Genomic DNA, 26,721 nt, shown 5'->3' on the forward strand with positions numbered 1-26,721 from the left:
ACAGAGAAACATCATCTCATTTCGCTAGTGGCTGCCAGTGGTGCTGATGCTGATGTGGGAGGCAGGACATGCTGTGATCTCACTATTTGCCTCATCCCCCAGATGACTTCATTTGCAAGCCTGTCCGTCTTGGATTTTCCAAAGAACCAACATCATCCAAAAAGTACCACCCTGTCCATTCTGGCATTCAAGACCTCCCAGAATCCAGACCTGCCCAGTCTGGCCAGTCTTAACCCACACCAGGTCTTTGCCAGTATCCAGGACTCTCTCCCTTTCCACATGAAGTATTATCCTTTTTATTTATTTATTTATTTATTTGGTTTTTCGAGTCAGGGTTTCTCTGTGTAGCTTTGCGCCTTTCCCGGAACTCGCTTTTGGAGACCAGGCTGGCCTCGAACTCACAGAGATCCGCCTGCCTCTGCCTCCCGAAGTACTATCCTCGGGGCCTTGGCTGTTCTTGCCCTCTCCTCACTCCTCTCTGCCTTAGGAGTTCCTTTCTAACCCCCGGATTTACCCACCTTCTCCGAGAAGCCATCCTAAAGACCACTTCGCAAGCCTATACTTTCGGGAATCCTTTCTATAGTTCCTTACTAAAGACCGCTTTGCAATAAATTGTTTCTTCTTCTGCGGTGCCTACTTGGGTACCTCACAGCTACTCATTGAGTGTCTTCCCATGCCTGACAGGCCTTAGCCAGCCCTGTCTTCTGCCTGGAGCCTGAATTATTCACACCTGCTTCTCACCTCTCACCCACTCCAGGGCCTCCGCAGAATCAGAATCTCAATGATGTCTGTCCTGTCTCTCACTTTATTTTGCACTTTGTCAGAAGGCTTGCAGACGGGGCTCTGCCCATGAATCTAGCCCTTTGGCCTGGCCTCTGTGGTCTCCCTTCACTCTAACGGTATGGGGATGATGCCTCAGGATTCTTCAGGGAACAGTAAAGCCGGGGTGGAAGGCAGCAGCTACAAGAAAGCTAGGAGCCTCGGGCTAGTGAAAGATGTCCAGTGATTGCATCCCCGCACTTGCATTGGCTGTGTGGCAGCGCAGCTTCACCTCGCTCTCCGCGAGTGTCGAGTGCATCAGCTTCCACCACCCTCCGCCTCGGGCCCCCGAGGCGGCTGGGAATCTTGAGTTGCCGAGGATTCCGGTGCGGAGCGAGGACTCTGCCTCCCCGCCAGCCTTGGCCCCTTCGAAGGACCCGTTGAACACACCTTGAACCCCACGCCAGAGCGCAGTTCACAGCGCCGCCCGGAACTGCAGCTACGCGACGCGAGCCAAGGCCAGGGGTCGCGCATCTTCGCCGGTGACTCAGGGCCGTTCGGCGGTGGGGTGGGTGGAGGTGGAGAGACAGATCAGGGCCGCGCGGGGGCAGCGGACCGTAGTGGGGGTAGCTGAGCGTTGAGATCCGAGACCGGCTCTGGCCCGTCGCCATTCCGCCCGGGCGTCTGTCTAGCCGAGGCCCCGGGTGCGGGAGGAAGGCCCGCGCTACTTCCCAGCGGGCGCGCTCTTCAGCCGGTGCGCAGTGGCCCGGGCCGCCCGCGGCGTCTGGAGCGCGGAGCCCGCTAGGCGCGCGAATGAATGGGCGCCCGGGGCCGCGCGCGCTCGGGGCTGAAGGGCATTAGGACCGTGAGGATCGCTCCGCGCTCCTGTCTCTTCCTATCACCCCCACCATCACCACCACCACCTCTCTCCTTTTTCTGCTCTGCAGGACTGAGCAGCCCGGCGCGAGCGATAACAAACAGTTGGGGCAGTGAGCGCCCCCCGCCCCGGCTCTGAGAGCACGCCGGCCCCGGGCCCCACGCGGGGCGCCCGTCCGCCCACCATGAGGAAGATCCGAGCCAATGCCATCGCCATCCTGACCGTAGCCTGGATCCTGGGCACTTTCTACTACTTATGGCAGGACAACCGAGCCCATGCAGCATCCTCCGGCGGCCGCGGCGCGCAGAGGGCCGGCGGGAGACCGGAGCAGCTCCGGGAGGACCGCACCATCCCGCTCATTGTGAGTACGCTCTGCGTACCCGGTGAGCGGCGGGCGGCTCGCGTTCTGCCCCCGCGCTGTTAGCCCAGGACGCGGGGCCCGGCCGGGGGCTGCGTGCCCCGGGAACCGTTCAGGCTTTGTATATGTTCAAGAATTCCTGCCCGTTGTTATGGCAACCCGTGCTGGCCCGGAGGGGCCAGGGTGCTTGGATGCAGGGAGGGTGACAGCGTGTGGGGGCAGGGAGAAAGTGCTGCAAGTTTGGTGGGCCCGGCGTGCGCGCGCGATTGGGAACGTGGCGGCTCTCGCGGCCCCGCGCCGCCGGGGGCTGGGGACCGAGGGGGCTGCGGGCGCCTTGCCATCCCCAGAAGGCGGCGGGCCCTGGAGTGCAGCGAGCGGGTGGTGGGAGCAGAGCGCGGAGGTGGCGGTGCGCACCCGGTCTCCAGCCTCTGGGGTAAAGGACGCCGGGTGGCGGCGTGGGTAGGGAAGGGTCGCTGAGCGCTGCCCTTGGCTTAGCGCCTCCTCATCCCAGATCAACTTGGATCCGTTTCTTCGGCATTGACCCCACTCTTCCCCAGAGGTGTTTTCTGGCTTCCCGGGGACCGGGAGAAGGCTTGTCCCGTAGGTGCTTCCCCCGACACTAGGGTCTGCAGAAGAAGCGGACAGTGTCTGCGCCTGGGCTGGGCAGTTCCCTCTCATGAGATCACCCTCCTGACGTCTGAGCGAGCCGGGGAAACAAAAGCGGTGTAGCACTCCAGGAGCCCCGGCAGAGCAGGGGCGGGAAGGGAGGGGGCAGGACTTAGCTGCACCATAGACCCCCATGGGGGCTTGAGGAGCCTGCAGGGGGCGTTCCTGTCTTCGCTTCCACCTGGTCGACTGGTGATGGCTTTGTGTGACCAGGCCCAGCACCTGTTGAGGAAAGAGACTGGGACTGGTCGCGAGACCGCTGGGAAGGGAGTGTTCTTCCTGTGGGGGCAGGTGACCTCTTGGGACACATTGCTGGGCAGGGGCAGCTTGGTGCGACCAGGACCAGAAGGAAGAGCAAAGAACTGTGAGGGAGTAGGAGAGTAGGGGAGGGTGCGATTCTGACCCGGGAAGATCTGAACCTGGGGGAAGAGGAGACAGGAGCTCCTCTGGAAGGCGCAAGGTCAGGAGTACTGATACCTGTACCCAGTAGAATACAAGGCATTTTAAGTGAAATCCAAGAATATGAGGATGGTTCCGTAGATACCCTTCCACAGTCCCATCTGCCACAGATGCTCTCACATCACTGGACCGAAAAAGTAAGCCAGGTGGTGGTGGACTGAGCCTTTAATTCCATCACTTGGGAGGCAGAGGCAAGCGAATCTGTGAGTTCGAGGGCAGCCTGGTCTACAAGTGTGAGTTCCAGGACAGCCAGGGCTGCACAGAGAAACCCTGCCTTGGACAGCCAAACAAAAACAAAACAACACAACAACAACAAAAAGGAAGCAAAAACTTACCGATGGGATCACTTTCTGGGTCTAGTGGGAAGAGATCTTAGGTCCTAAGGTTTGTGTTTTAACCTAGATTCCAGGTTGTGGTGCATTTCTGCAAACAATACTTAGGAGGTCCCCTTGTCTGGTACCTAGGACACGGCTTCCAAAGCACCTACCACTGTTTGGACAGAATGGAAAACACACACACACACACACACACACACCATAACCTGTACACGCTAGGGCCCTGAGATCCGTGTGGACTGGCTGCTTGGAACGGGAACAACAAAAACATTGCTGCCTCGAGACTCCAGTGAGTTCCCACACTGTGAATCTCGGCTGCCCTATTCTTAGTCCTGGGTGACTTCAGCCCTGGTCTCAGCCTAAGGCCAGCAAGATAGGGGTGAGGCAGGCTGGTCAGATTCCCCACCCCTTTCTCTGATGACCTGTTAGGAGGTGGCTGTCATCTAGAAGAGGAGGAGGCTAAGGGTTGGGGAGGCAGGGAAGAGAGTGGAGACCACACAGAAACCTTCTGTAGCTCCTGATGCAGAAGCCTGAACCCCGACTTTGGCTGGAACACCCCCATCTCCTGAGCCTCTCAGCTGAGAGTCCCAGGATGGGATGTGCATACGTTGGGGACACCGTTGGGATCCAGCACACATGTTGAGGGATGAGATTTAGAAGTTATGGGGGGCGGGGCACTAGTGAACACTTCCCTGCCCCTCAGTCCTCCAGACAACTTGTTGCTGGTAAGGGGCCGAGACTGGGAGCTCCGGGTAAAGTATGCAGGGGAATTAGGGGGCTACCTGGGGGCGGGCGAGTGAAGGTACAGAACAAAAAGCCAAGAGTGGAACTCCCGGGGAGCTGAGTGGCAGGACTTGCTACTTGGGAACACAGCCAGAGCACTCTCTATTCTTAGGCTTTAGCCTGGGATGTCTCTTCTGCCAGCACCGGGCTGATGGCATGCAGGCTGCACCCGAGGTTGTCTTGCATTGTATCCCTATGTTGAGTAATTCACTTCCATGTGGTTCTCAGCCGAACACAAGCTGCGCACGCAGGGACCAGGCTGGATGCTTTTTGCATCCCCACATTGATACACACAGCAAGACTTAATAAGTACCTCTTTGATAAAGGAGTGCAGCAGGATTTTTGCTCACCAGGAACAGTGAACGGCTTCAGCTTCAGACCTCTGCATTACTTATCCACAGCTCCAACCTGACCCAGGTAGAAAGGCAAGGCAACAAACACATGCTTGAGCGTCTTCGGGAGGTGATCCCTTTGCTCAACTTGAAAGGGGGCAGGTGCCGCTGAAGATTTGATTGCTCTCTAGAAGTTTTGGTAACGACTCGCTGTCGGCCATTTCCAAACATCTCTTTGTTGAGTTGGGCCATAATTTCAGATTCTTCGAGAATGAGGTGGCCAGCCCTGTTGTCAGAGGCTGAGCAAATTCAGACAGACATCATCACCACTCCCCCGGGAGCCGGAGAGCTGAAACTGGAAAGGGAGGGTCCGTGTGAGAGTCTGGGCCTGGAGGCAGCAGCTCTGCCTTCACCCTGGCCTGTTCAAAGCTAGCCAAGTTGCTTCTGGACCTTGGAGAGCTTGTTCGGCCTTGTGGGATGTCGGCATGGCAACCCCATGGCCAAGTTTCTCAGAGAGGCCCTGAGTCTCGATATTCTGTCTTGCGCTCAGCCTGTGTGTCACAGATGTGAAGATTTGGTTGTGGAAGCTGAGATCCAAGGGAGAAGGGGACTCCATCCCTCTGGTAGCTTTACCGCGTGGCAAGGCTAGTTACTGCTGGGCTGGGCAAGGCGGCGGCGTGTTTGGAAACATCCCCTTGAATCTGCGCCGATCTACACTGGCAGAGGCTGCCTTTAGATCTTTCAGGGAACTCCATTCACTAATAGAAGGGGATACTGTTGGCGGCTTTTCTGGTGCTGTTTGCGGAGAACTAAGACTCAATAAGAGTCGAACGGATTTGTATTTTATTTATAATGTGTGTACATTTGGAGCTGTGGGAATATGATTTGCCTAAATGATAGAAAATGATTTTGTATTTCATTTGTCTAGGTGCCCTATGTGAGAAAGAGGTTAGGGAGAGGAAACCGCTAATACCCACAATTCCCTTTTCTAGCATGTTCAGATGTAAAGTGTCCATGGGTTCGATTCCTGGGCTGTGGAATGTGGGGATAAGCTCAGAGGCAGCCAAGGCTGGAGAGAGCTCTCACGGGGATGCCAGAGGCCCGAGGGCACAGGATGCATCTTAGGATGCTGCTCATTCCCCCAGCAACCCCATTATTTCTGTGCAGTAACAGCAGCCCCCACCAGCCGGTGATTCCCCACTAGGTGCTGGGAGGCCCGAGGGAGTTGGCTTCCTTCTGTGGTGGTTATATTTGTCGGTTCATCCAGCAGAGGAAGCTCTGAGGTAGAAAAAAAAATACCATTTAAGGTGGACCTGGGGGGGGGGCATTGAGTGGCAAGACTGCCTCAGCTGCCCAGGGAATTGTCATGCTGTAGTGGAAGAAACCACCTTGAGGTCAGAGGGGAGCCTGTAGCCACGCTGTCCATTATAGTTAGAAGATTGGAGATGTATGCCCAGCCTGCTTCTTCAGGGAACCCAGAGCACCTTCACATGAGCGGCAGTACAAAGGCACGGACCGAGACCCAAGCTCTCCAGAAAATGAGCAGGGACAACAAGCTTTCCTGTGAGGTCAATTCATGACCCCCGGGGCACCAAATTTGATTCACTTAGACACCAGGCTTGCACTGGACAGTCTCATCCTGTGCTCCGCCTGTTCTGACATCTGATTCAGGCCACTTAGTCCAGCCTGTGTGATAGCTACCTGCTCTGTGTTACATTGGGTGATAGCTACATGCATTTGATACTTTTGACACTGAACAAGTACTTCCCAAGCTTTAGCTCTGAATTCCCACCCTCAACAGCCTCGTGAGCGAGGTGCCAACATGATGTGCAGTTAACACAGGAGTAAACTCAGGCTTATCCATGATATGTCGAGTGAGTGCTCTAGAGGTGTTTAAGACTCTAGATCCGCTGAGCTGGCTTTTCCCTGGCGAGATCCTGGTTGACTTCCCCTCACCTCCCATCTCTTCAGATCTACATCCGTGCATTCACCACCACAAGTCAAAATATTGGGGGGCCGGGGGCGAGGAGGAGGGGGAGGAGGAATTGTGTCTGTCCTGAGCAGCACAGGCTTCGCCCCTTGTCATTTTATAAACGATACTCTAGAAGGACTACTCACATTTACATTGTAATCACCGTGTAAGAATCCAGACGTGGAACATGGCCCAGCTATTAGGAGCATGTACTGCCCTTGCAGAGGAACCAGATTGGATTGCTTGTAACTCCAGCTCCAGATCCATAGACCTCTTCTGGCCTCCATGGGCACTGCACTCAAATTGCACAAACCCACACTCAGACACACACAGATACACATAATTAAAAATAAAATCCTAAAAGAGAAACCGGGTATAATATAAAGAATGCAGAAGGTTATGCAGACACTTGGCCATTTTATTTTATTTTTGAGACAGGTTCTTATTTTGTAGCCTTGGCTGGCCTGGAATTCACAGAAATCCTCCTGCCTCAGTCTCCCCAAGGGCTGGGATTGCAGGCACAGTGTTCTTTCCTACTATATATAAGAGATTTGAGCTTCACTGGGTTTTGGCTCTTTGATAGACTGGCAGAAAGACAGACCCAGGATGCAAACAGAGGCTATTGAAAAGGTGGGTGTGTGGGACGGTGTGTGTGTGTGTGTGTGTGTGTACACGCGCGTGCACATGCCCGCAAGCACGCGGTTGTGAATGGATGCCCAGTGGCCACTGTGAGGTCCAGTTCTGCTGCTGAGCTGTTGGTCTCCCCACCACCCGGAGGTGGTTCTAGAACCAACTCCCTTTGGAGACTGGGGTCCAGGGACTAGACCGGGCCAGTGGGTGCAGTTGCAGGGAGAGAGAGATTTCTTTGCAGCGGAAGGTAAGACTTTCCGGCCCCCGAACCAGCCTACATAGTTCAAGGCCCACCAGGGTGTCTCTCCACAGGCTCAAGTCAGCAGATAAATGCTTCCAATAGCAGCAGGTAGGGGAGAAAAAAAAGACTCACTGTCTTGAAATAGGGTCCAATTACTGCACAGCGGGAGACCTGGCGCCCTGAGAAGCTGGGCTGGCCTGGCGGGCGGGGGCTCGGGAGGAGGGGGGTGGATAAAGGAACCTCCAGCTGCTGTGTGCTCCTCCCCTCGGAGACTTCAGAGCAGCCCAGCAGGGAGGGAGGGAGGGGGAGGCCTGCGGGGTCCCCGGCTCGGCTGAATAGCCAGGGGGTGGGGCTTCAGCAAATGTCCAGCTCCAGACAACTAACGAGGGCCTCCTTTGGTGTTTTTGCCCGGCCGTTTCAGGCACCCCCCCCCCACACACGTGCTTCCTGACACATTGCCGGTTCTTTCTATCAGGGTCTTGGCCTTTACTTTCCAGGGCAATGCAGACTGGCAACACCATACCATGCCACACCACACCACACCACACCACACCACACCACACCACACCACACCACACCACACCACGCCCTCACCCCCGCAACTGCTGGTTTAGGGAAGAGGCAGCAGGGCACAGGCTCAGGATGGCCTGTGCCCTTACTTTCCAGGTTCCAGCCACACCCATGGGTAGTCTGGCCAGAGATTCAGGGCCACCCAAAGGACTTTGCTGAGCATCTTGAACCAGGAATGATCAGGAGATTGGGGGTACTTTGGGTAAGGGGACAAACAGAAGAATCTTGGGTATTTTTTTTATGCTTTACATAAGGCTTCTTTGGGCAACATGTGGCTGGCATGGAAGTAAGCTGGTTCCAAGGAAAGCCTCCTCTTGCCGTAAAGCTGCAATGTGACTCCCTGAAAGTCAAAAGCAACTTTGTCACCGCTCATGTGCTCAGAGTTGTGAGACCAGCCATCCTGGGCTCTCCCTGGCTCCTTGATGGCCCTATAGAGGAGCCGGCCCCAGGAGAAACTGAGGCTGGTGTTTGAGAAGGTGGTGCATGGGGTGCAGGTGTAGAGAGGGTGTGAATGGATGTCCGGGGGGACCACTGTAAAGACCAGCCCTGCAGCCGAGAGGCTTGTATGCTCAAAGTGAGTGGTCCCACTCTCTAGGCCGGGTTCTCAGCCATCCTGCCCAGCTCAGACTGCAAAGATAAGGGAGACCTTCCCCTGGGTTCAAGGCCTCCTCTTAGTAAATTCAGGAGAAAATAAGGCCAGAGGGCCAGGCGTACCAAAGCCAGTCTACTGAAGTGCTGGAAACTTTGACATCTCCATAAGGAACATACTCTCCTGCTGACTGGCGGGGAGCCATGTGGCGGCTTCTGCTGACGGTGTCTGAGTGCCTCTGGGATGGGCAAGGGTGTGCTTGTAGAAATGTCCCCAGTGGGCTTAGACCTTTCAACAATTCACAACCGGAAGGAAGCTGCAAAGACCTGTACCCAGAGCATTGTTAGCAGAAGACCGGCGTTTGATTGCCCTCAGGCCAGAGCCTGGGAAGAAACATGGTTTAGAAAAATGAGTTTTCGTCGCTGAGCAGGTTGGTCATCTCTTGGCAACCGTTAGCTTTTCCGTGGTTACACATACAGCAGCTCAGCAGACAAAGATAACGGAATCCCTGGGAGCTGCAGACATACTGGAGAGTGACAGGTGACGGCCAGCCAAGGGCCAACCAGAAATGGAAGTGACTGCTGTTGACCGCGCTGGCTGGTCGAAACGCCGAGCGCATCACTTATTTACTGTCCTGACAGTTGTTCACCGTGCACGTACTGTGTGCCAGGACTGGCACAAGCATTAAAACAACAACAACAACAAAACAGGTGTAGTCTCTGCTCTCGAGGAGCTTGGGTCCTGGGGATGGTGCAGGCCATAAACACACGGACAAGGCGGCGGGAAATCCGTGAAAATGAAATTGGAATGCGATGGAAGAGGGCAGAAAATTGGGTGGATGGAGGCCAGGAAGGGTCTCTCTGGTAAGCTGGGATTTGAGCCTGAATAGAAAGAGACTGAGCCATGCGGACGTCTAGGAAGAGACAGCTGAGTGTAAGCCCAATCCTTGGCGTCCTTGGCTAGGGCAGCCGGAGCAAGGAGTCAACAGTCAGAGGTGGAGGCTAGATCCTTAGGCTTCCAGGGCCGTGGTAAAGACAAGTTCAGAGATACATCCCTGAGTCGCCAAGAAGTGACAAATTATATTCAGTGTGCCGGCTTGGTAAGCCAGGGAACTGTGTCATTCATTTCAGAATCATTTTCCAGCAAGATGATCAAATCTATTTGTAAGTGTTGTTTCTTAATGTTCTATGGCTTGGAACACTTTGTCCTTAGAATGTGGGATTAGTGGAATACTTACATACAGTGTGTGGGTGTGGGGCATATGTTTCAAGCGCATTCTACACGCACGTGTTTGTGTGTGATGTGACCTGTGTCCTGTGGTCTCATGGGTTTTGTCGTGTGTGTGTGTGTGTGTGTGTGTGTGTGTGTGTGTGTGTGTGTGTGATATGTGTGGTGTGGGACTCGTGTGGGGGAAGGGAGGGTGCTGGTGCCTGTAAATGGCTCAGGAGAAAGGGGTCCTTGTTGAAGTACTGGAGTGGGGCAGGATAGGAGGCCTGTCTCTAGAGAGTGCTTTGTGTGGGCTGGAGAGTGTCTGATCAAGCCCTGCTTTGTTTCTGCGTTTGGTTGGTGGTATTCTCCTCAGGTACAGCTGAGACTCTGAAATAGGTTTTCTGGCAATGAGGGACCTCGGGATTCTCTCGCCTTTCTTTTGCCAGCGCCTCTGAGGGCTGAGGCTGTCCCCAGATGGAGAGGTAGCACTTATTCAAGGGCACCCAAGGCCAGCAGGACAGAGGATCCCGCTCAGCTGTTTTCAGTGAGCTATGGATGCAGGGGCTGCTGCATCCCTTCAGGTTCAACTGGCTTCCCCAATGCTTATGTGATGGATGATGGGCTTTGTGTGTCCCTGGCTGGCTGCAAGGCCTTATTTTGGGGGTCCAGGTCACACAGGTCAGTTGCAGACCAGTGACAGTCCAACATTGCCTTTCAGACACTGCTTCCCAAGAGTTCAATTTTATCTCTACTTTTCCACTGCAGTTCTGGCTCCCTGCTTTTTTAATGAAGCTGGAGAGAGCTGCTGATGTCTCAGGGCCCTTCATTGCAAGTAATTCTGAAGCTCTGGCCTGCAGGTGCCACTGCCGGAGGGGACCTGTGTTATTCTCCAACATTACCAAGTCAGTCAGCTCTGAGGACAGGAACGGGGAGCTGGGGTTTGCGTGTTGACAGGGTTTTTGTTGTTGTTCGCATCTGGGGCCTGCTTCTTTGCGTGGAGCCGTCTTTATTTCCTTCCTGTGACATCTCTTTCTGGGACTGGGTTATGGGGGCAGGACTTTGGGGCAGCGTCCCAGGGGTGGAGGTAGAGCTCAATCTGAGGTTCGTGGAGAGAGACCATGTGATGGAAGTGACGTCTGTTGTGGTTTTGGTGGCCTGGAGAAGTGAAGTGGTTAGGATGAAGGGCAACCTCCGAATTGTTCACCAACCCAAGACAGCAGATAAAGAAGCAGCCAAAAGATGGGGTCAAGACCTCACGGTCCTGGAGGGTATCGCAGAACAACGAGCTGTAAGGAATTTCCGGGGAGAACGCAGATGGCATCTTGGTACCACCTCATGAGAATGTGAAAATTGCCAGGGCTTCCTCCCAGAACACTAGAAGTCTCGGGATGATGGCGCATTCCTGGGGGCCCTCCAAGACTGCCAATTTCCCCTTTTTCGTTTAGCAGGCTATAGCCTGTCTTGAATAACCCAGATTAAGCAGAGTCCCTGAACCACACCTGAACAGGGACCCGGGCTGGGGTTCAGAGTGAGGTTGGGGGTGGGACTGTTTGGGGATTTAGAGTAGGGAGCCGGAAGCCAACATGGGCACGTAGGTGGGCCAAGCAATGGTCTAGACAGAGGTGGGGCAGCAGGATGGGGCCAACAGGCCGGACAAGAGTAGCAGGGGAGCCAACCCCAAGGTCCTGAGAATGTTGACAAGGTCGGGAGCAAGGCCGGCCCCTCTGTGGAGGTGGGCAGAGCTGCCTCCGCCAGAGCCACACACCCATGCTCGCGTAGCCCTCGAAGATCACCGGGCGCTTGCGTCTCTTGGGCACGTAGAATGTGACTACCGCAACCGAGAAACCGAATCTTTCGTTTTATTTAATTTTTATTGATTTAAACTTTAAAACAGACACTGATTTCAGTTGTTGGGAAACTTTGGGGACTGTTTAAAAGAATATCTATATGTGGAATCTACATTTTTATCTGTAACTTTTTATGAATTCTCAAGACAGGCTATTTCTAGTGAAATCTCGGTATCTAAATTGAAACACACTATAAAAATATATATTGGATTTCAAAAACAGCATCAAAAAAAGAAATTCAAATAACCTCACTAATTTTTTTTTTTTTTTTCTGTATTGAAACGGTACTGCTTGGAGCTTCGGGACTAAGATATATGTGTATATCTTAGGAATCTGGCATCTCAGTGCCAAATTCCTGGGACTGAGCCCAAGGCTTTATGCATGCCAAGCACATGCTCTATCATGAGCTGAGTCCCCAGCCCCCGCCTACTATTAAAATTCATTTCACCTGTTCCTTTTTAAATTGGCTACTAGAGGAGTTTGAACTGCATGTGTGGCTTCTGTCCTGTTTCCACTGGAAAGTTCTGGGGCCTGCATAGGTTCATGACCCTCTCAGGCGCTAGGAGGTTGTCCGAGGAAGGAGGTCCATCCAGGGAAGAGTGAGGCCCATGCCTTGCTTACCTTGACTGCAGGTTTCCAATTCACCACCGTCTGTGGGCACAGCGCTCCTCTCAGCACGGGCCTTAGTCCTCATGCCATCATTAAGATCAGTGTTTCCATTCCGTGTCTTCTAAGTTCTCACTGTGGTGAACATGGGTTTGGAGGAGGGTTGGGAGCGGTGGAGGGGGACGCCTTTTACTCACCCCGTCTCCTGCTTTGGGTGTTGCGTCTTTGTCCTGTTAAAGCCATTATGACAGGTAGGCCTCAGCTGTCCTTCTGGCTCAGGCCCTGGGGAATGTGGTGGCTGGAGCACTGTGCTGAGGACTCTGAAGTCCCAATCCAAGCCTGATGGGAAAGGGATCGATTGGCTATGTCTGAAAGGGGCTGTTGAACAGGCGGGCCTTGCAGGAACTAGTTCAGTGTTTATGTGAGGTGGTCTTTGCTGAGTGACTCGTCTCCACTTTACAGACTGGATGTGCTTTAATACACTGACCAATGCATCTATTTTATTTATCATTATTATTATGTGTGTGGGGCGGGGGCGGGGGATCCTATGTGTGGTTGCCGCAGTAAACGTGATGGCCAAAGGACAACTTTTGGGAGTTCGTTCTCTCCTCCCACCATGGGTTCTGTGACTTGAACTCGGTCATCAGGACATGGCCAGAAGACCATGGTAGGCAGGAACCTGCAAGATGTAGGAAGAAAGAAGCGCTCCATTTTCCTCTCCCTCTCTCCCCAATTATTTCCTTGAGAGCAGGTTGCCGTGGATGTAAGAACATTTGGGACTTTCTTAGGGCTCTGACGAAGATGCAGCCTGGCAGAGTGGCTCTGAGCAGTCCTGTACAAGCTGTTAGTGATCATAAGTGGATGTAATCTGTTAACTCGTATATTCATTATCTAGTGTTATCTTACGAATCTCGCCCAGACTCAAAGGCTTCAGACAATCATCGTTTGTTAGTGTGCCTCTCCCTTGGCTTGTGGGTCAGTGCTGGAATGTTGGGAGGTGGCTGGGAGCTGCTGGTCTGAGAAGAGACGAGGAAGGACAAGAACAGAGCACTTTTGACTGGCAGTGTACACCTGCTCCATCCCTTTTGACCCTCGCAGCAGGCCTGTGAGCTGCGCGTCACTGTCCCCATTTCTCAGATAAGGAGCCTCAGTCAGAGATAACAGAGTCTAGATCCAGAGTCTCCTGCATCAGGCCTGTGGAGACACCTACATGTCATGATGGCTGCCCTGTGATGTCACAACAACCCACAGGGGAAAGGGAGCCCTGTCTGTTGAAGTCAGGATGGGCACGGGGAAGTTATTCATGGCACAAATGAAGGAACAGGGTGAAGAAGAGGTGATCTTAGCAGGCGCTCAGGCGGGGGGGCGGTAGAAGGACTGGGTAGGTCGGCAGGTCTTATGGACTGTAAGGATGTGAGAGGGCAAGAGTCCCTGAGGGTGACTCAACCTCTTCAAACGTCCAGCCTCTGACGGTGGCCAGAGAAAGTCTCTGTGTTCCTTAAAGCCCAGAAAGTTCTACACAAAAGGAGCAGGCCTCCACCCGGGCTGGGATACCGTGCAGTGGGAAAACCAAGGAACCAGCTCAGCATGGCAGTGAGATGAGATTTTGACCAGGGTGTCCCATGACAGCAGTCCCAGCTTGGGAGGTAGAAGCCTGAGGGTGAGAAGTTCAAGGTCATCCTCAGCTCTGTAGTGAGTTCAAGGCCAGCCTGGGCTCTGGGAGACACTGTCCCAATAAACAAACAAACAAAGACACCTCCCCACATGATGTTAAGCTTTCCTGTCTCTTTATTTTCTGACCCTCTGGCCCTCCCTCTTAGGAGCCGGTCACTGAAGAATGACCTGCTAATAAATAACTTTGCCAAGATCCCACAGTTGGTCTGGGCAGATCAAGACTCGAACCCAGAAACCAATCTCAAGGCCAAAGTCCCTTTTCTTCCAGCTGTGCAGGCTACGGGAGAGGGTCAGGCTTCCCCAGGACTCTGTGAAGTCCCCCATTCTCTCCTCCCCTCGGTCAGAGGCTGAGAATATAGCAGAGCCTCTCCCGTTCGCTGCAAGACTGCCAGTGATAGTTGTGACCACTGAAAGGGGCAGGCAGGGCTTTTTTCATATACCATCACACACACACACACACACACACACACACACACACACACACCCTTCATATACCATCTCACACATACACACACACACACACACACACACACACCCTTCATATACCATCACACACATACACACACACACCTTCATATACCATCACACACACACACACCTTCATATACCATCACACACACACACACACCCTTCATATGCCATCACACACACACACACACCCTTCTTATACCATCTCACACATACACACACACACCTTCATATACCATCACACACACACACACCTTCATATACCATCACACACACACACACACACACACACCCTTCATATACCATCACACACACACACACACACACTCTTCATATACCATCACACACACACACACACACTCTTCATATACCATCACACACACACACACACACACACACACACTCTTCATATACCATCACACACACACACACACCCTTCTTATACCATCTCACACATACACACACACACCTTCATATACCATCACACACACACACACACCCTTCATATACCATCTCACACATACACACACACACACACACACACACACACACACTTGTAATAATAATTTATTGATAAAGAAAAGGAGTGTGAGCTGGGGAGTGATGGTACACGCCTTTAATCCCAGCACTCGAGAGGCAGAGGCAGGAGGATCTCTATTAATTCTAGGTCAGCCTGGGCTACAGAGTGAGTTCTAGGACAGAAAACACTTCACAGGGAAACCCTGTCTCAAAAAAACAAAACAAAAAGCAACCAATCAAACAAAGCAAAACAAAAAAGGAAGGAAGAAAAGAGTGTGAACAGGAGGTCTGGCCAGAATCTCACCACAGTTTGCCATTTTTTCAGCCCAGAGTGCAGAATACTTGTGCCCTACGCTCTGCAGAATGCCAGACATCTGGCTAGCCGGGACCTAACTCCTGTCAAAACCCAGGGAGGGTCGAGAAATAATTGAGCTTCTAGGACATACATGTCACCCAGAGCTCCTGGCCTCCCGAAGTCCCCGCCTCCCACCAGGTCTTGTAGAAGGGATCTGTGGTTGTCCCTGTGCCTCCTGTGTTCTCAGGGGGCCCCTTTTGTTCAGTCACATTGGCATCGCTGGCCTTTCTGCGGCAGGAGTCCCAGAGGGTGAAGTCCCTGTAGGCTCCTCAAGGGCAGAGGCCACAGACCTGGTGTCTGCCTGGCTGGGTGTGAAGATGGGTGGCTCATGGGCTTCCGTGCAGGAAAAAGCATCGCTCCTCCGACTGCTGGGTAAGCATCCTCTCATCAAGTGCCTAGGACCAAGGGGAGGGTGCTCCCCAGGGGCCATCACAACTGCTCAGGGAGGCTGGGCCCCTCCTCTGGAGGGAGAAGGCCACCCATTCCTTACTTTTCATGAGCTCAGAATTCTTTTTCTTTTTCTTTTTTTTGTATCTAATAACACTAAGAATACATAAGAAATACACGAACAGGAATTCTTTTCAACCTCTCATTTTGTTGGCAGGAAAACTGGATCAGAGAGGTTAAGTGACCTGCCCAAGGGCAAACAGCAATCTGCCAGGCAGCAGGCCAACACAGAGCTCGCCTTCCCTGCCACCATATGTCTTTCTCTTAGGTCACATTGAGCTTGTGTTCCAGTCTGAGGTGAAAGTACAGCTTGGAAATGACGAAGCTGTTTCTGAGTTAAGAAATGCTAACCAGAGACCAGTCCTGTAGGAAGCTTCCCATGCTGTCAGATCTGGGCGTTTCGGGACATTCTGAGTTCTCAGAGAAAGCCCCACCAGCACCGGGGGTCCTGAATTCTCCCTGAAGTCTTCGGAAGCCTTTCTAGAAGCCTGGCTCTCGGATGTGAAAATGTTTTCCAGAATCAGTGAACTGCCTGGTCAGGGGTGTACTGATTGTGGGTCTGCCTCTGCCCCCGGAGAGCCCTGCTCACCGCTATCTAACAGGACCCAGCAGGAGGAGGGAACGGTCTAGACGGCTGCCTGGTGACCAGACGGACAGGGCGGGAACCTCAGGAAGGAGTAGCCATTGCTTGAAGGAATACAGCTCCCTTAAGAGAGGAGTTCTGAATCCAGCCTCTGGGCTTCATGCTCCTCCTATTCTCTCCACTACACACGGCTGTTGGAAGGCATTGCTGGCTGGTCAGAGTTTACAGTCTATCCTGGCCTGGTAGCTTTTTCCAAAAGCCTCGGCAACATGGAGATTCCCTCCCTCCCTCCCCAGTGAAATTTCCTGTGTACCCACAGCCATCCTGACCCTGTTCTCCGTTTCTGCTCCCTCCACCCTCGTGGACCAGTGCAGCCAAACATCCCCGATCCCCAGGAAGAAGCAGAGCCACACAGTGCTGCTTCTAAAAGCCACAGGACATTTGCTCTGCGTTAAGATGAACCAGAATCATTTGGAGCAGGCCTGGCCCCTGCTACAGAGAAACCTCTGACGCAATTGGTGGTAGGTGAACTTTAGTGGGGACGCTGTCCACCCTCATGTCTGTGGCTGTGCTGTGCCTGCCCCCATGAGGAACATGGCCTTCCTGCCAAGAACCCCAGCACAGTGTGTTCCCCAGGACTGACTGGTGGTGTGGTCCTTCATTCCTTTTGCATGGAGTGAGCACCTAGCCATGCCCGGGAGCACGGCCCAGACATGGCTAGTTCACATCTGCAATTACTCTGAGATAAGTAGAGTCAAGAGCCCTCCGCCCTCACATCCCCATGGACCAGAAGGTACCAGTAGACTTTGACCAACCAGAACTCCACAGAGGGGTTAATACTCGGGTCTCCCTGGCATCGGTTTTTAAAACCTCAGCAGGTCTGAGTGTGGGCATGTCGGTACTTAGAGAATGAAGGACCACAGCTCAAACCAGAGCACGCGGTCCTGTGGTTGCCTTTTGGCAGGAAGAAGTGGCCAGAGGTACCTTCTGGCTTCCACAGTGGTGGCCAACTCCTGTCCTTACTTTCCTGGTGTGGTTGTTTTTGGGGGATAGCTGTCAGAAAGCCAGTGCTCCCAGCACGAGGGGGTGGCTCTGAGGCCTCCCTAGCCTCAGGTTCAGTTGCTCCCAGTTATTTTTATTAACGGACTGAATGTGAACACATTGTGTTGACCTATCAGGGATCTAATTGTGTAACAGTTGGAAGCCAGATGTGATGGCACACATCTGTAATCCCAGCACCCACAAGATGGGGGCAGAAGGACCATGAGTCCGAGGTCATCCTCAGCGACATCGTGAGCTTGAGGCCACCCCTGGCTACATGCGATCCTGTCTTGAGGCCAGCTAGATGATCAAGGTGGTAAAGGCAGCTGCTGCCCAGGCTGACCACCTGAGTTTGGTCCCCGAGATCCATATGGTGAAAAGAGCGAATCCCATGTGTTTGGAGACACCCGGAGTTTGCACTTTGACCCGCACCTGTCCAGGTGAGCTCCTGGGAGGCAGTTACCTTCCCTGAATTCTGCACTCCCACGAGAGGGACCCTTTGGCTCTCGCCTTGCCTCTCACTCTGCAGCAGATAGGAAGGAGAGGGAGGGAGAGGCCTCCGGATCCATATACCGGAGTCCCAGCTGCCCTCCACTGGACCCGCTCTGAGGGATGGGCTCTAGAACCATCTGTTGACTAGCGTTGTTGAGAGGCAAATCAAAAGATGGCAGAAACTGACCCAGGATGCTTGCTGGGGAGTGACAGACTCCATGAAAAGGAGCGTCTAGGGGCTGGAGAGATGGTTCAGTGGTCAGGAACACCAGCTGTTCTTCTGGAGGATCCAGGTTCAACTCCCACCATCCATATAATGGCTCATAACTGTCTGTTAACTCCAGTTCCAGAGGATCTGACCCCCTCTTCTGGCCTCCACAGGCACTGCACACACGGTGCACAACAGCCAAACACATAAACAAACAAACAAACAAACAGATAGATAAATAATTTGAAATATAAAATAAATCTAAAAAAAAAAAACAGAAGGAAAAGGCAGCTTCAGCCACTCACTCTAGTTTGAGGAAATTCCTGAATATTGCAGCCCTGAGCTCACAGCAAAGCCTCAGCCTGAATGGTAATGGCCCCAAAATCACCAGCCCTTGACATTGAGGCTGGAAACTGAAAATGCAATTTCAGCCCTCATTGGAGAGAGTTAAACACCCAGCTGTCCACTCAGGTCCTTTGACAGGTGACAATTCAACAGTGTTAGAGGAAGTTAATGTCACCCAAGAAGGCCCCCACAGCATCTGGGACGCATAAGCTCCCTGAAACATACTCATGGTGCCTGGGATATTGTGTGGGATATTGTGGTTATCTTTTTACTGGTCTTTCAAATTTTATGTAGGGTTTTTTGTTTTGTTTTGTTTTGGTTTGGTTTGGTTTTTGAGATAGGATTTCATGTAGCACAGGCTGGCCTTAAACTCTATGTAGCTAAGAATGACCTGGAACTTCTGATCCTCCTGCCTCCAGACTACAGCTGTGCACACCATGCATAAATATATCTATTTATATTTGGTACTGGGGAGTGAACCCAGGGCTTGGTGCATGGTAGGTAAACCAATAGGTCACATCCCTAGCCCAGTACAGGAACATTGGAGGTTGACCTCCAAAGCTTGCTGTGGCCGGGCGGTGGTGGCGCACGCCTTTGATCCCAGCACTCGGGAGGCAGAGGCAGGCGAGTCTCTCTGAGTTCGAGGTCAGCCTGGACTACAGAGTATTCCAGGACAGGCTCCACAGCTACGCAGAGAAACCCTGTCTCGAAACACACACACACACACACACACACACACACACACACACACACACACACACACAAAGCGTGCTGTGGGGTCTCAACTCCGACCTTTCTGTGTATCTATGCTGGGTGACCCCAAAAAAACCAGCTGTGTAGACATCACCCAGTGAGCCTGGGACCTGTCCAGTTCTGATCTTGGTCAGACACACGCCCAGGCTGCAGGACTCTCTCCTCCCTCACCAACCACCAAGCAAGAAACTTAGGAGGAGAGTGTGTGTGCTAGGTAGGACCAGCCTCACCCTTGCCAGGAAGGCTCAAGGTCATGTGGGGCAGGCACCCTTTCTTCTTCACTAGCTTTTCCCGACACTCCCTTTCTTCATCTGTGAAGTGGGTGTTATGGTAATGTGTGCAGGCTGGTCAGTCAAGAGCTCATGTTGAAATATGCACATCAAGTTGCCTTATAAACCATGCAGTGGTGGTGGTGGTGGAGTTGGGGATTTAGCTCAGTAGTAGAGCACTTGGCTAGCAAGTGCAAGGCCCTGGGTTCGGTCCTCAGCTCTGGAAAAAAAAAAAAAAAAGACAAAAACAACAACAACAACAAAAGACCAAAAATACATAAGCCATCCAGGGCTGCAAAAGCTGAAGGAGCCATGGCCTTCCTGTTGAAGGTATTCTGGTCATGACCTCATAGACTCTGCTGACCTGGATGGGGTTCAGGGCACGCTTCTGGATTTGTCCTCAAGATAATAACTACAAGTGGGAAAGGCCGCCTGTAGATAGCTTTGTCTCTGCCTCACAAAACGCTAGTTGAGTGGTTAGTAGCTGTGAGTTAGAGAAGGTTCACTGTACCCAGGCATGAAGAAGCATTTCATACACAGGACCTCATTTTCTTCTCCCACACCTCTGTGGGGTAGGTCCTGAAGAACCGACAGGTTAAATAACCCGCCCTGGCTCGCACAGCTGGTAGGAGGCAGAGCTGGGACACCCCACTCAAGCTGTCTTATTTCTGAGTTAATGCTCTTCGCTGCTGTGCTCTGGATCTCTTCTTTTCCCAGTGGGACTTGTCCTGAGTCAAGATACAAGCAGGTCCCTTGCATTAGGGTGCTGCCCTGCTAGGCTCTGTTCCCGGATGGAAGAAGAGACCAGGGCCGGTGAGGACAGGGCAGGGGAGAGGGTGGGAGTGGCGTCCAGGGGCCTGCTTGAGGGGAACCCCCGATTGCTGCTAGATTCATCCCCATTCCTGAAGACACCAGGCAGGCTCCCTCCATGCCCTTATCTATGGCCCACAGCAGGTGTTTCTTCCTGCCCAACCTTGAGCCTCCCTCTCAGACCTACCCCCTGTGGCTCCCCTGTTCTCTGGGGAGATGGAGAATGATGGGTCCTATACATATATCCTAAGCTCCTGAATGCCTCATCTTCCTCTTGGCCAAGGGAGATGGGCAGCTACTCCTGGCCCATGTTTACAGGCCACCCTGAGGGGAGGCTGGTAGATGCCTCCTGGGAACAGTGAGAGATGGTCCCACATGGCCCCTCCAGGTCATGAGAAGAGGGCCTGTTAGCCAATCCTTTCTCATTGCGGGAGAGTCGGTCATCTCCCTCTGAAGTGCTCCGTTTCCTCAGTGAGAGAAGGAAGAATGAGTTGGAGGTTACTGCCCATTTACCGGGCCCTGAGTGTATCCCATAAACCTATGCTGGGTCTGCCCCAGTCACCACATGTAATCCTCAGGACACGGGCGACTGAGCTGTTTGTTTGTTCCGGGTTTGTTGGGTTGTTTCCCAGTTTTACAAGGAGGAATCTGAGTCTCAGCAGGAGGCAGGTGTGTTTTCACTGATGCGATGGGCAAACAGCTAGAGGAGCCCGGACTCCACATCCTCAGCCCCCTCCCTCCCTCCCTGCCTGCCTGCCAGAGAAGCAGGTCCACTAGGAATTGTGTTGACTCCGATGTACAATCCCATCCTTCAACGTCTGGCCCACAGAAGAAAGGGATTCATTACAGCTGCCCGGTGGAATTGAGCACTTTTCTTTCATACTGTTTCTAAAGTGGGCTTGTCCTTTTTCTCCCGGAACACTTCAAATACAATCAGACAAACCGAAGCCATGTGACTCCATTAATAGTGGCTTTTTCTCCCTATCCCGCACACGGGGCGCCATGAGTGTCAGCACTTGGTGAGAATTCATTCAGTTCTCAGCAGCCTGCATTAGGTAATGTCAGATGTCACTAGGAGGTAAATGCTAGCTGGGTGACTTGTATGACTTGGGGGGGGGGTGTTAGTCTTCTAACCTCTCTGTAACCAGAGATTTGTGAGGCTTAACTGGTCTATCATATGCAAAGTACCTGAAACAGTACCTGCATTAGGAGAAGCGTTAATTATCAGCAGGACACTCTAGGATGGGGCCATTGGGAGGAATAGCTTGTCCAGCCACACAAGGAGAGATGGCATTTTAACCCCTTGAGTCCAAGACCACGGCTTATGTTCTTAACCACTGTCATCTCTTAGAAGCCCTGATTCCGTTACCAAAACAAACAACACCATCAGCAACAACCCAGCCCCCCAAACTGCTTAGCTCATGCCTCTAATGCCAGCACACCAAAGGCTGAAGCAGGAGGATTGTCATGAGTTCAACCCCGTCCTGGACATCAAAGTGAATCCCCTCCCCAACCCTCACGCGCGCGCGCGCACGCGTGCACACACACACACACACACACACACACACACACACACACAAAATCAAGCAAAATGAACCCCCCACCATGGGCTAGGAAAATGCCTCCGTGGTTAAAGCTCTTGGCACACCAGCATAAGAACTACGTCTGCGAGACTTTGCCTCCGTGAATAAGGTGCAGTCATCAAGGAAGACACCTGGCATCAACCTCAGGCACAAACACGCATCCCCACACATGTGTACCCCTTCTATGGTCACCCCCTTCAATACATACACATTCAAGCACACCATACACGCAAGAAAACCGAAGGACTTGTTTGTTTTACTGAGTTGTCATTTACGTCATGAAGGTCCCACCCCCTCTCATACCTACCATCCAGTGACCTTGCTTTTTTATTCCCCATATTTGTTTATTTATGGGGGTGCAGGTCTCTTGTGGAAGTCCCTTCTTTCTTCCCACCCTGTGGGCTCTGGGGATGGAATGTCAGGCTTTCGTGGGAAGCGTCTTCATCTGCTGACCCACCAGACTAGCCTTTGTGTTTTCGGAGACGCCGTCTTCCTTGAAGTCAAATTTGTGATGCTCCTGCTCCAGTGTCCCACCTGGGATCACAGGGGTATACCGCCATGCTTTGGCCCAATTTAATGACTTTCACTAAATTTATGGACATCCAACCATCACTGTAATCGAACATGTCCAGCAGAAGGGGCCCTCCTCCCCACTCACGGTCACTTCCCAGCCTAGGCAGGCCTCATGCACCGTCTCTAGATGACTTCTGGAGGACTTCCTGTTAGTGAACGCCTACACCGCGGGCTTTTCTGCTTGCCTTCTTGTCCCCATAAGGTTGGACGGTTCATCCATTTTCTGCTACTAGTTAGTTCCTTTGTTGTTGTTTGACACAGGGGGTCACGTGGCCCAGGATGGCCTTCAACTGGCCTTGTAGCTGAGGCTGGCCTTGAGATCCTGATCCCATTTCTGCCCTTAGAAAAGATTTATGTTTATTTTATGAGTATAGGTGTCTTGCCTGCGTGTGTGTCTGTGCACCACGTGCACACTTGCTGCCCACGGAGGCCAGAAGAAGGTGCTGGATCCCCTGGAGCTGTGCTATGGATGTGCGCCATCGTGTGGGTGCTGGGAATTGAACCCGGGTCCTCTGAAAATGCAGCCATTGCTCTTAACTGCTGAGCCATCTCTCCAGCCCACTTTCAAACAAACAAACAACACCAGGGTCTCCATACTCAATATGTAGCTCAAGCTGGCCTCAAACTCTCTATCCTCCTGCCTCAGCCTCAGCCTCTGTGCTCTATTCCTTCCAGCGGATGAATTCCGCTGTGTGGATACAGCGCATACTGTTTCCTTTCCTTCATGTATGTGTGTAGCACATACATAGGTCTGAGTGGATGTGTGTGTGTGCATGCGTGTGGAGGCTTGGAGTTGATAACCAGGTGTCTTTTTCAATCACTGTCCACCTTGTATGTAGAGGCAGAGCCTTTTGCCGAACGAGGCTTTCACCATTTCAACCCCTTGGCTGGATGGCTCGCTCCGAGGGTTCTCCGTCTCTGTGTCCTGCATGTTGTGATTACACGCAGTCCTCCCGTCTTCAGGGCCCTCCAGGATTTTACCTGGTTTCTGGAGATCTCAACTCCAGTCTTCATGCTTGTGTGGCAAGCATATTACCCACCAGCCTTCTCTCACCCGGACGCATTGTTTTTCATTCACTGGTTCGTAGACGTTTGAATTGTTTCTGTACTTGGGCCTTTGTGGAGATCTTTGAAATTGTAATACGTTATGAAATATTTCAACTGTGAGCAACCACCAGTGTCTACCATGAACATTCTACCGTTGCTGCTTCATGAAGACTTCCACTTTTTCTTCTCGAAGTCTTTTATAGCAAGCCTCAGCTACCTACCTCCTTGTGCTCTCAACTCCTCTGGAAGTATGTGAGTTTCTATTTAATGTTGAGTAGGCAATGTGCTAACAAGGATCCTAAGACCAGACAGAGATCACAGAAAGGTGCCTGGTGTCATTGCAGAAAGTACTGTCCCCCCACCCGCTGTGCCCTGTAGCTGTCCAGCATCCCTTTACCCGCATGTAAGAAAATATGACCATATTGCATGTGACAGTGTTCATTTCAGCTTGACCGATCAGATCACCTGGGCGACAAAGCTGGGGATTATTTTGATTATGTTAATGGTGTGAGACCGGAGGATCCTAGACTGTCGAAATGAAGAAAGGATGCTGAGCACTCTCCACGCTCTCTGCTCCTTGACTGTGACCAGCTGTTTTCAGCCCCCGCCCCCTCCACCATCATGCCCTCTCTCTGCTGCTCAGCCTCAGACTGCACCCTGAAGTGTGAGCCAGAGCACAGCGGAAACCCTCTCCCCCTGAATCTGCTTCTTGTCAGGGTGTTTTATTACAGCAATGGGGGGGGGGGAACCAACCAAAAACCTAAGCCACCATCTTATCTCACTTTTTACACAAAGAAACATATTACCCCATTGTTCTGGGGGCCAGGCATGATGGTTAACTCTTATAATCCTGGAGCTCTGAAGGCTGAGGAGGAGGATGGAGAATCCCAGGCTACATAGTCAGACCCAGTCTGAAAACATTTTACGTTTTGTTAGTTTATACTCTGATTTTATATACATATATATACATATATACTTTTTAAGGCATATATGGGAGCATTGCCCTGCAGGACTGACACTCTCTCTCCCTCTCCATCTCTCTATCTCCACCCCGACAGCCCCCCTGTGTTGAGGAATTGAACCCAGGACCTTGCACATGCTAGGCAAGTATTCTACCACTAAACTACCTCCTGGGCTCCACTCTGAATTGTTCCTTTATTCATTTGTCTTTATAGTTACATATTTCTTTGTTGTATGGCCACACTGTAAGTTACTCAACCAGTCAACCAGCTCCTGGTGGACATTCGGCTGTCTCCAGCCTCTCGCTTGCATAAGTAATTCATTCTGTATCGTTGTCTTTCTCATCCATCCCTTCTCTCAACAGAATATTCATGGCATTGGTTTCTGAAGACAGGGCTGCTGCAGCCCTAAGTGTGTGTGTGTGTATATGTATGTGTGTGTATGTGTGTGTGTGTGTGTATTTATGTGTGTGTGGTGTGTATGTGTGTGTATATATGTATGTGTGTGTATATGTGTGTATATATGTATGTGTGTGTATATGTGTGTGTATGTGTGTGTATATATGTATGTGTGTGTATATGTGTGTATGTATATATATTATATATGTGTGTGTATATATGTATGTTTGTGTGCATATGTGTGTGTGTATATATGTATGTGTGTATATGTGTGTGTGTATGTGTGTATATTTATGTGTGTGTGGTGTGTGTATATGTGTATGTGTGTGTATGTAGGTATGTGTGTGTATATGTGTGTATGTGTGTGTGTATATATGTATGTGTGTATGTGTGTGTATATATATGTGTGTGTGTATATGTGTGTGTATGTGTGTGTGTATGTATGTGTGTGTATGTGTGTGTATGTGTATATATGTATGTGTGTGTGTATATATGTATGTGTGTGTGTGTGTGTGTGTGTGTGTGTGTCTAACACCACCACTTTCATTGCTCCGCCCTCTTCGGCAGTTGTACCAATTTCTACTCTGTATGTTTGGAAGCTCGGGTCCCTGTGACCTCCCAGTCCAGTGAGCTGTACGCCTCTCAGACTTCTCTATAATAGTCCTCTTGTCGACTCCTGCCTCATTTTCTAGTTTGTATAAAACTATCACACGATGAGATTGTTTGTTTGAGATAGGGGTTTCACTGTTCTGCCTTGGTTGGTCTCAAACTTATGAGCTCTTGTGATCCCCCTGCCTCAGCTTCCTGAGAGTAGGGACTGCAGGAGCCCAGGTCTGGTGCAGTGGGACCACTGGAGAGATGGTTCCTACATCCCTTGATTCATATCTTAAGGCTTAAAAATAAAGAGCATGGCTTCATTGAGATTTAACCCACGTACTGTTCAGCTCACCCATTCAAAGCGCACCCTTGAATTGGTCTGGTACACCATCCTATAATCCCTTCAGGAGGCAGGGGCAGTGAGTTCAAAGCCAGCCTGGACTACAAATCAAACAGTCAGAGCTGGTGGGGTGGTTCAGTGGGTAAAGTCCCTGTCACACAGGCTGACAAGCTAAGTTTAGTCCCCGTGATCCACACGGTGGGAGGAGAGCACTCGCTCCCGAAACGTGTTCTCTGAGCTCTGCTCACACGTGCACACACGCTTGAGCACGCACAAATAAACAGATAAATGTGATACAGCAGAGTTCCCTCCTCAGTGGTTTTTACTGCTTAGTTCACCTGCAGCCTTGAGGAAGGTTTTTACGCGGGCGGTGGTGGGGCACGCCTTTAATCCCAGCACTTGGGAGGCAGAGGCAGGTGGATCTCTGTAAGTTCAAGGCCAGCCTGGTCTACAGAGCGAGATCCAGGACAGGCTCCAAAGGTGCACAGAGAAACCCTGTCTTGAAGAAACAAACAAACAAAATGGTATTTATTACATGTTTAGTTCAGAAAAGCTGGAAAGAGCCGGATGTGATGGCACAGTCCCTCCGAGCCTCGGCATCACAGGCTGAGGCAGGAGGATCAGGAGTTCAAAGCCAGCCTGGATTACATATTTTTAAAAAGCTGTTTAAAAAAAAAAAAAAGCCAGAAGACAAAGACGAAAATAAAACAATAAACCGCACAGCCCCATCACCTAGAAGTACTCATTGGCAATTTTGTGTGTGTCTGTGTGGGGTGTGTACACACGTGCAGGCAAGTGTGTGTGTGTGTGTGTGTGTTTGTGTGTAGGCCTAAAGTTGACATCAAATGTCTTCTTCAGTCTCTGCCCACCGTATGCTTTGAGAACCTGGAGCTCTTGACTCAGCTAGGCTGGCTGGCCAGCTATCAAGCTGCAGGTGTCTGCCCATCTCCACCACCCTGGCATTGGGGTGACGTACCCACACAGGACTACACCAGGGCTTTACATGCGTGCTGGGGATCTGAACTC

General features: G+C 51.8%; 1 protein-coding gene across 1 annotated transcript in view; it reads left to right on the top strand.

Annotated features, from left to right (window-relative positions):
- The first annotated feature begins 1,677 nt into the window (after positions 1–1,677).
- The window catches only part of Galnt16 (polypeptide N-acetylgalactosaminyltransferase 16), a 90,326-nt gene continuing 65,282 nt past the window's right edge, over positions 1,678–26,721 (top strand). The window contains exon 1 of the mRNA XM_028876136.2: positions 1,678–1,997. Coding sequence (XP_028731969.1) covers positions 1,821–1,997 — 177 coding nt within the window. The 5' untranslated portion in view covers positions 1,678–1,820. The remainder of the gene's footprint in view (positions 1,998–26,721) is intronic.

Source organism: Peromyscus leucopus, chromosome 14 (assembly GCF_004664715.2).
Source record: "Peromyscus leucopus breed LL Stock chromosome 14, UCI_PerLeu_2.1, whole genome shotgun sequence".
In the NCBI taxonomy this organism is placed as follows: Eukaryota; Metazoa; Chordata; class Mammalia; order Rodentia; family Cricetidae; genus Peromyscus; species Peromyscus leucopus.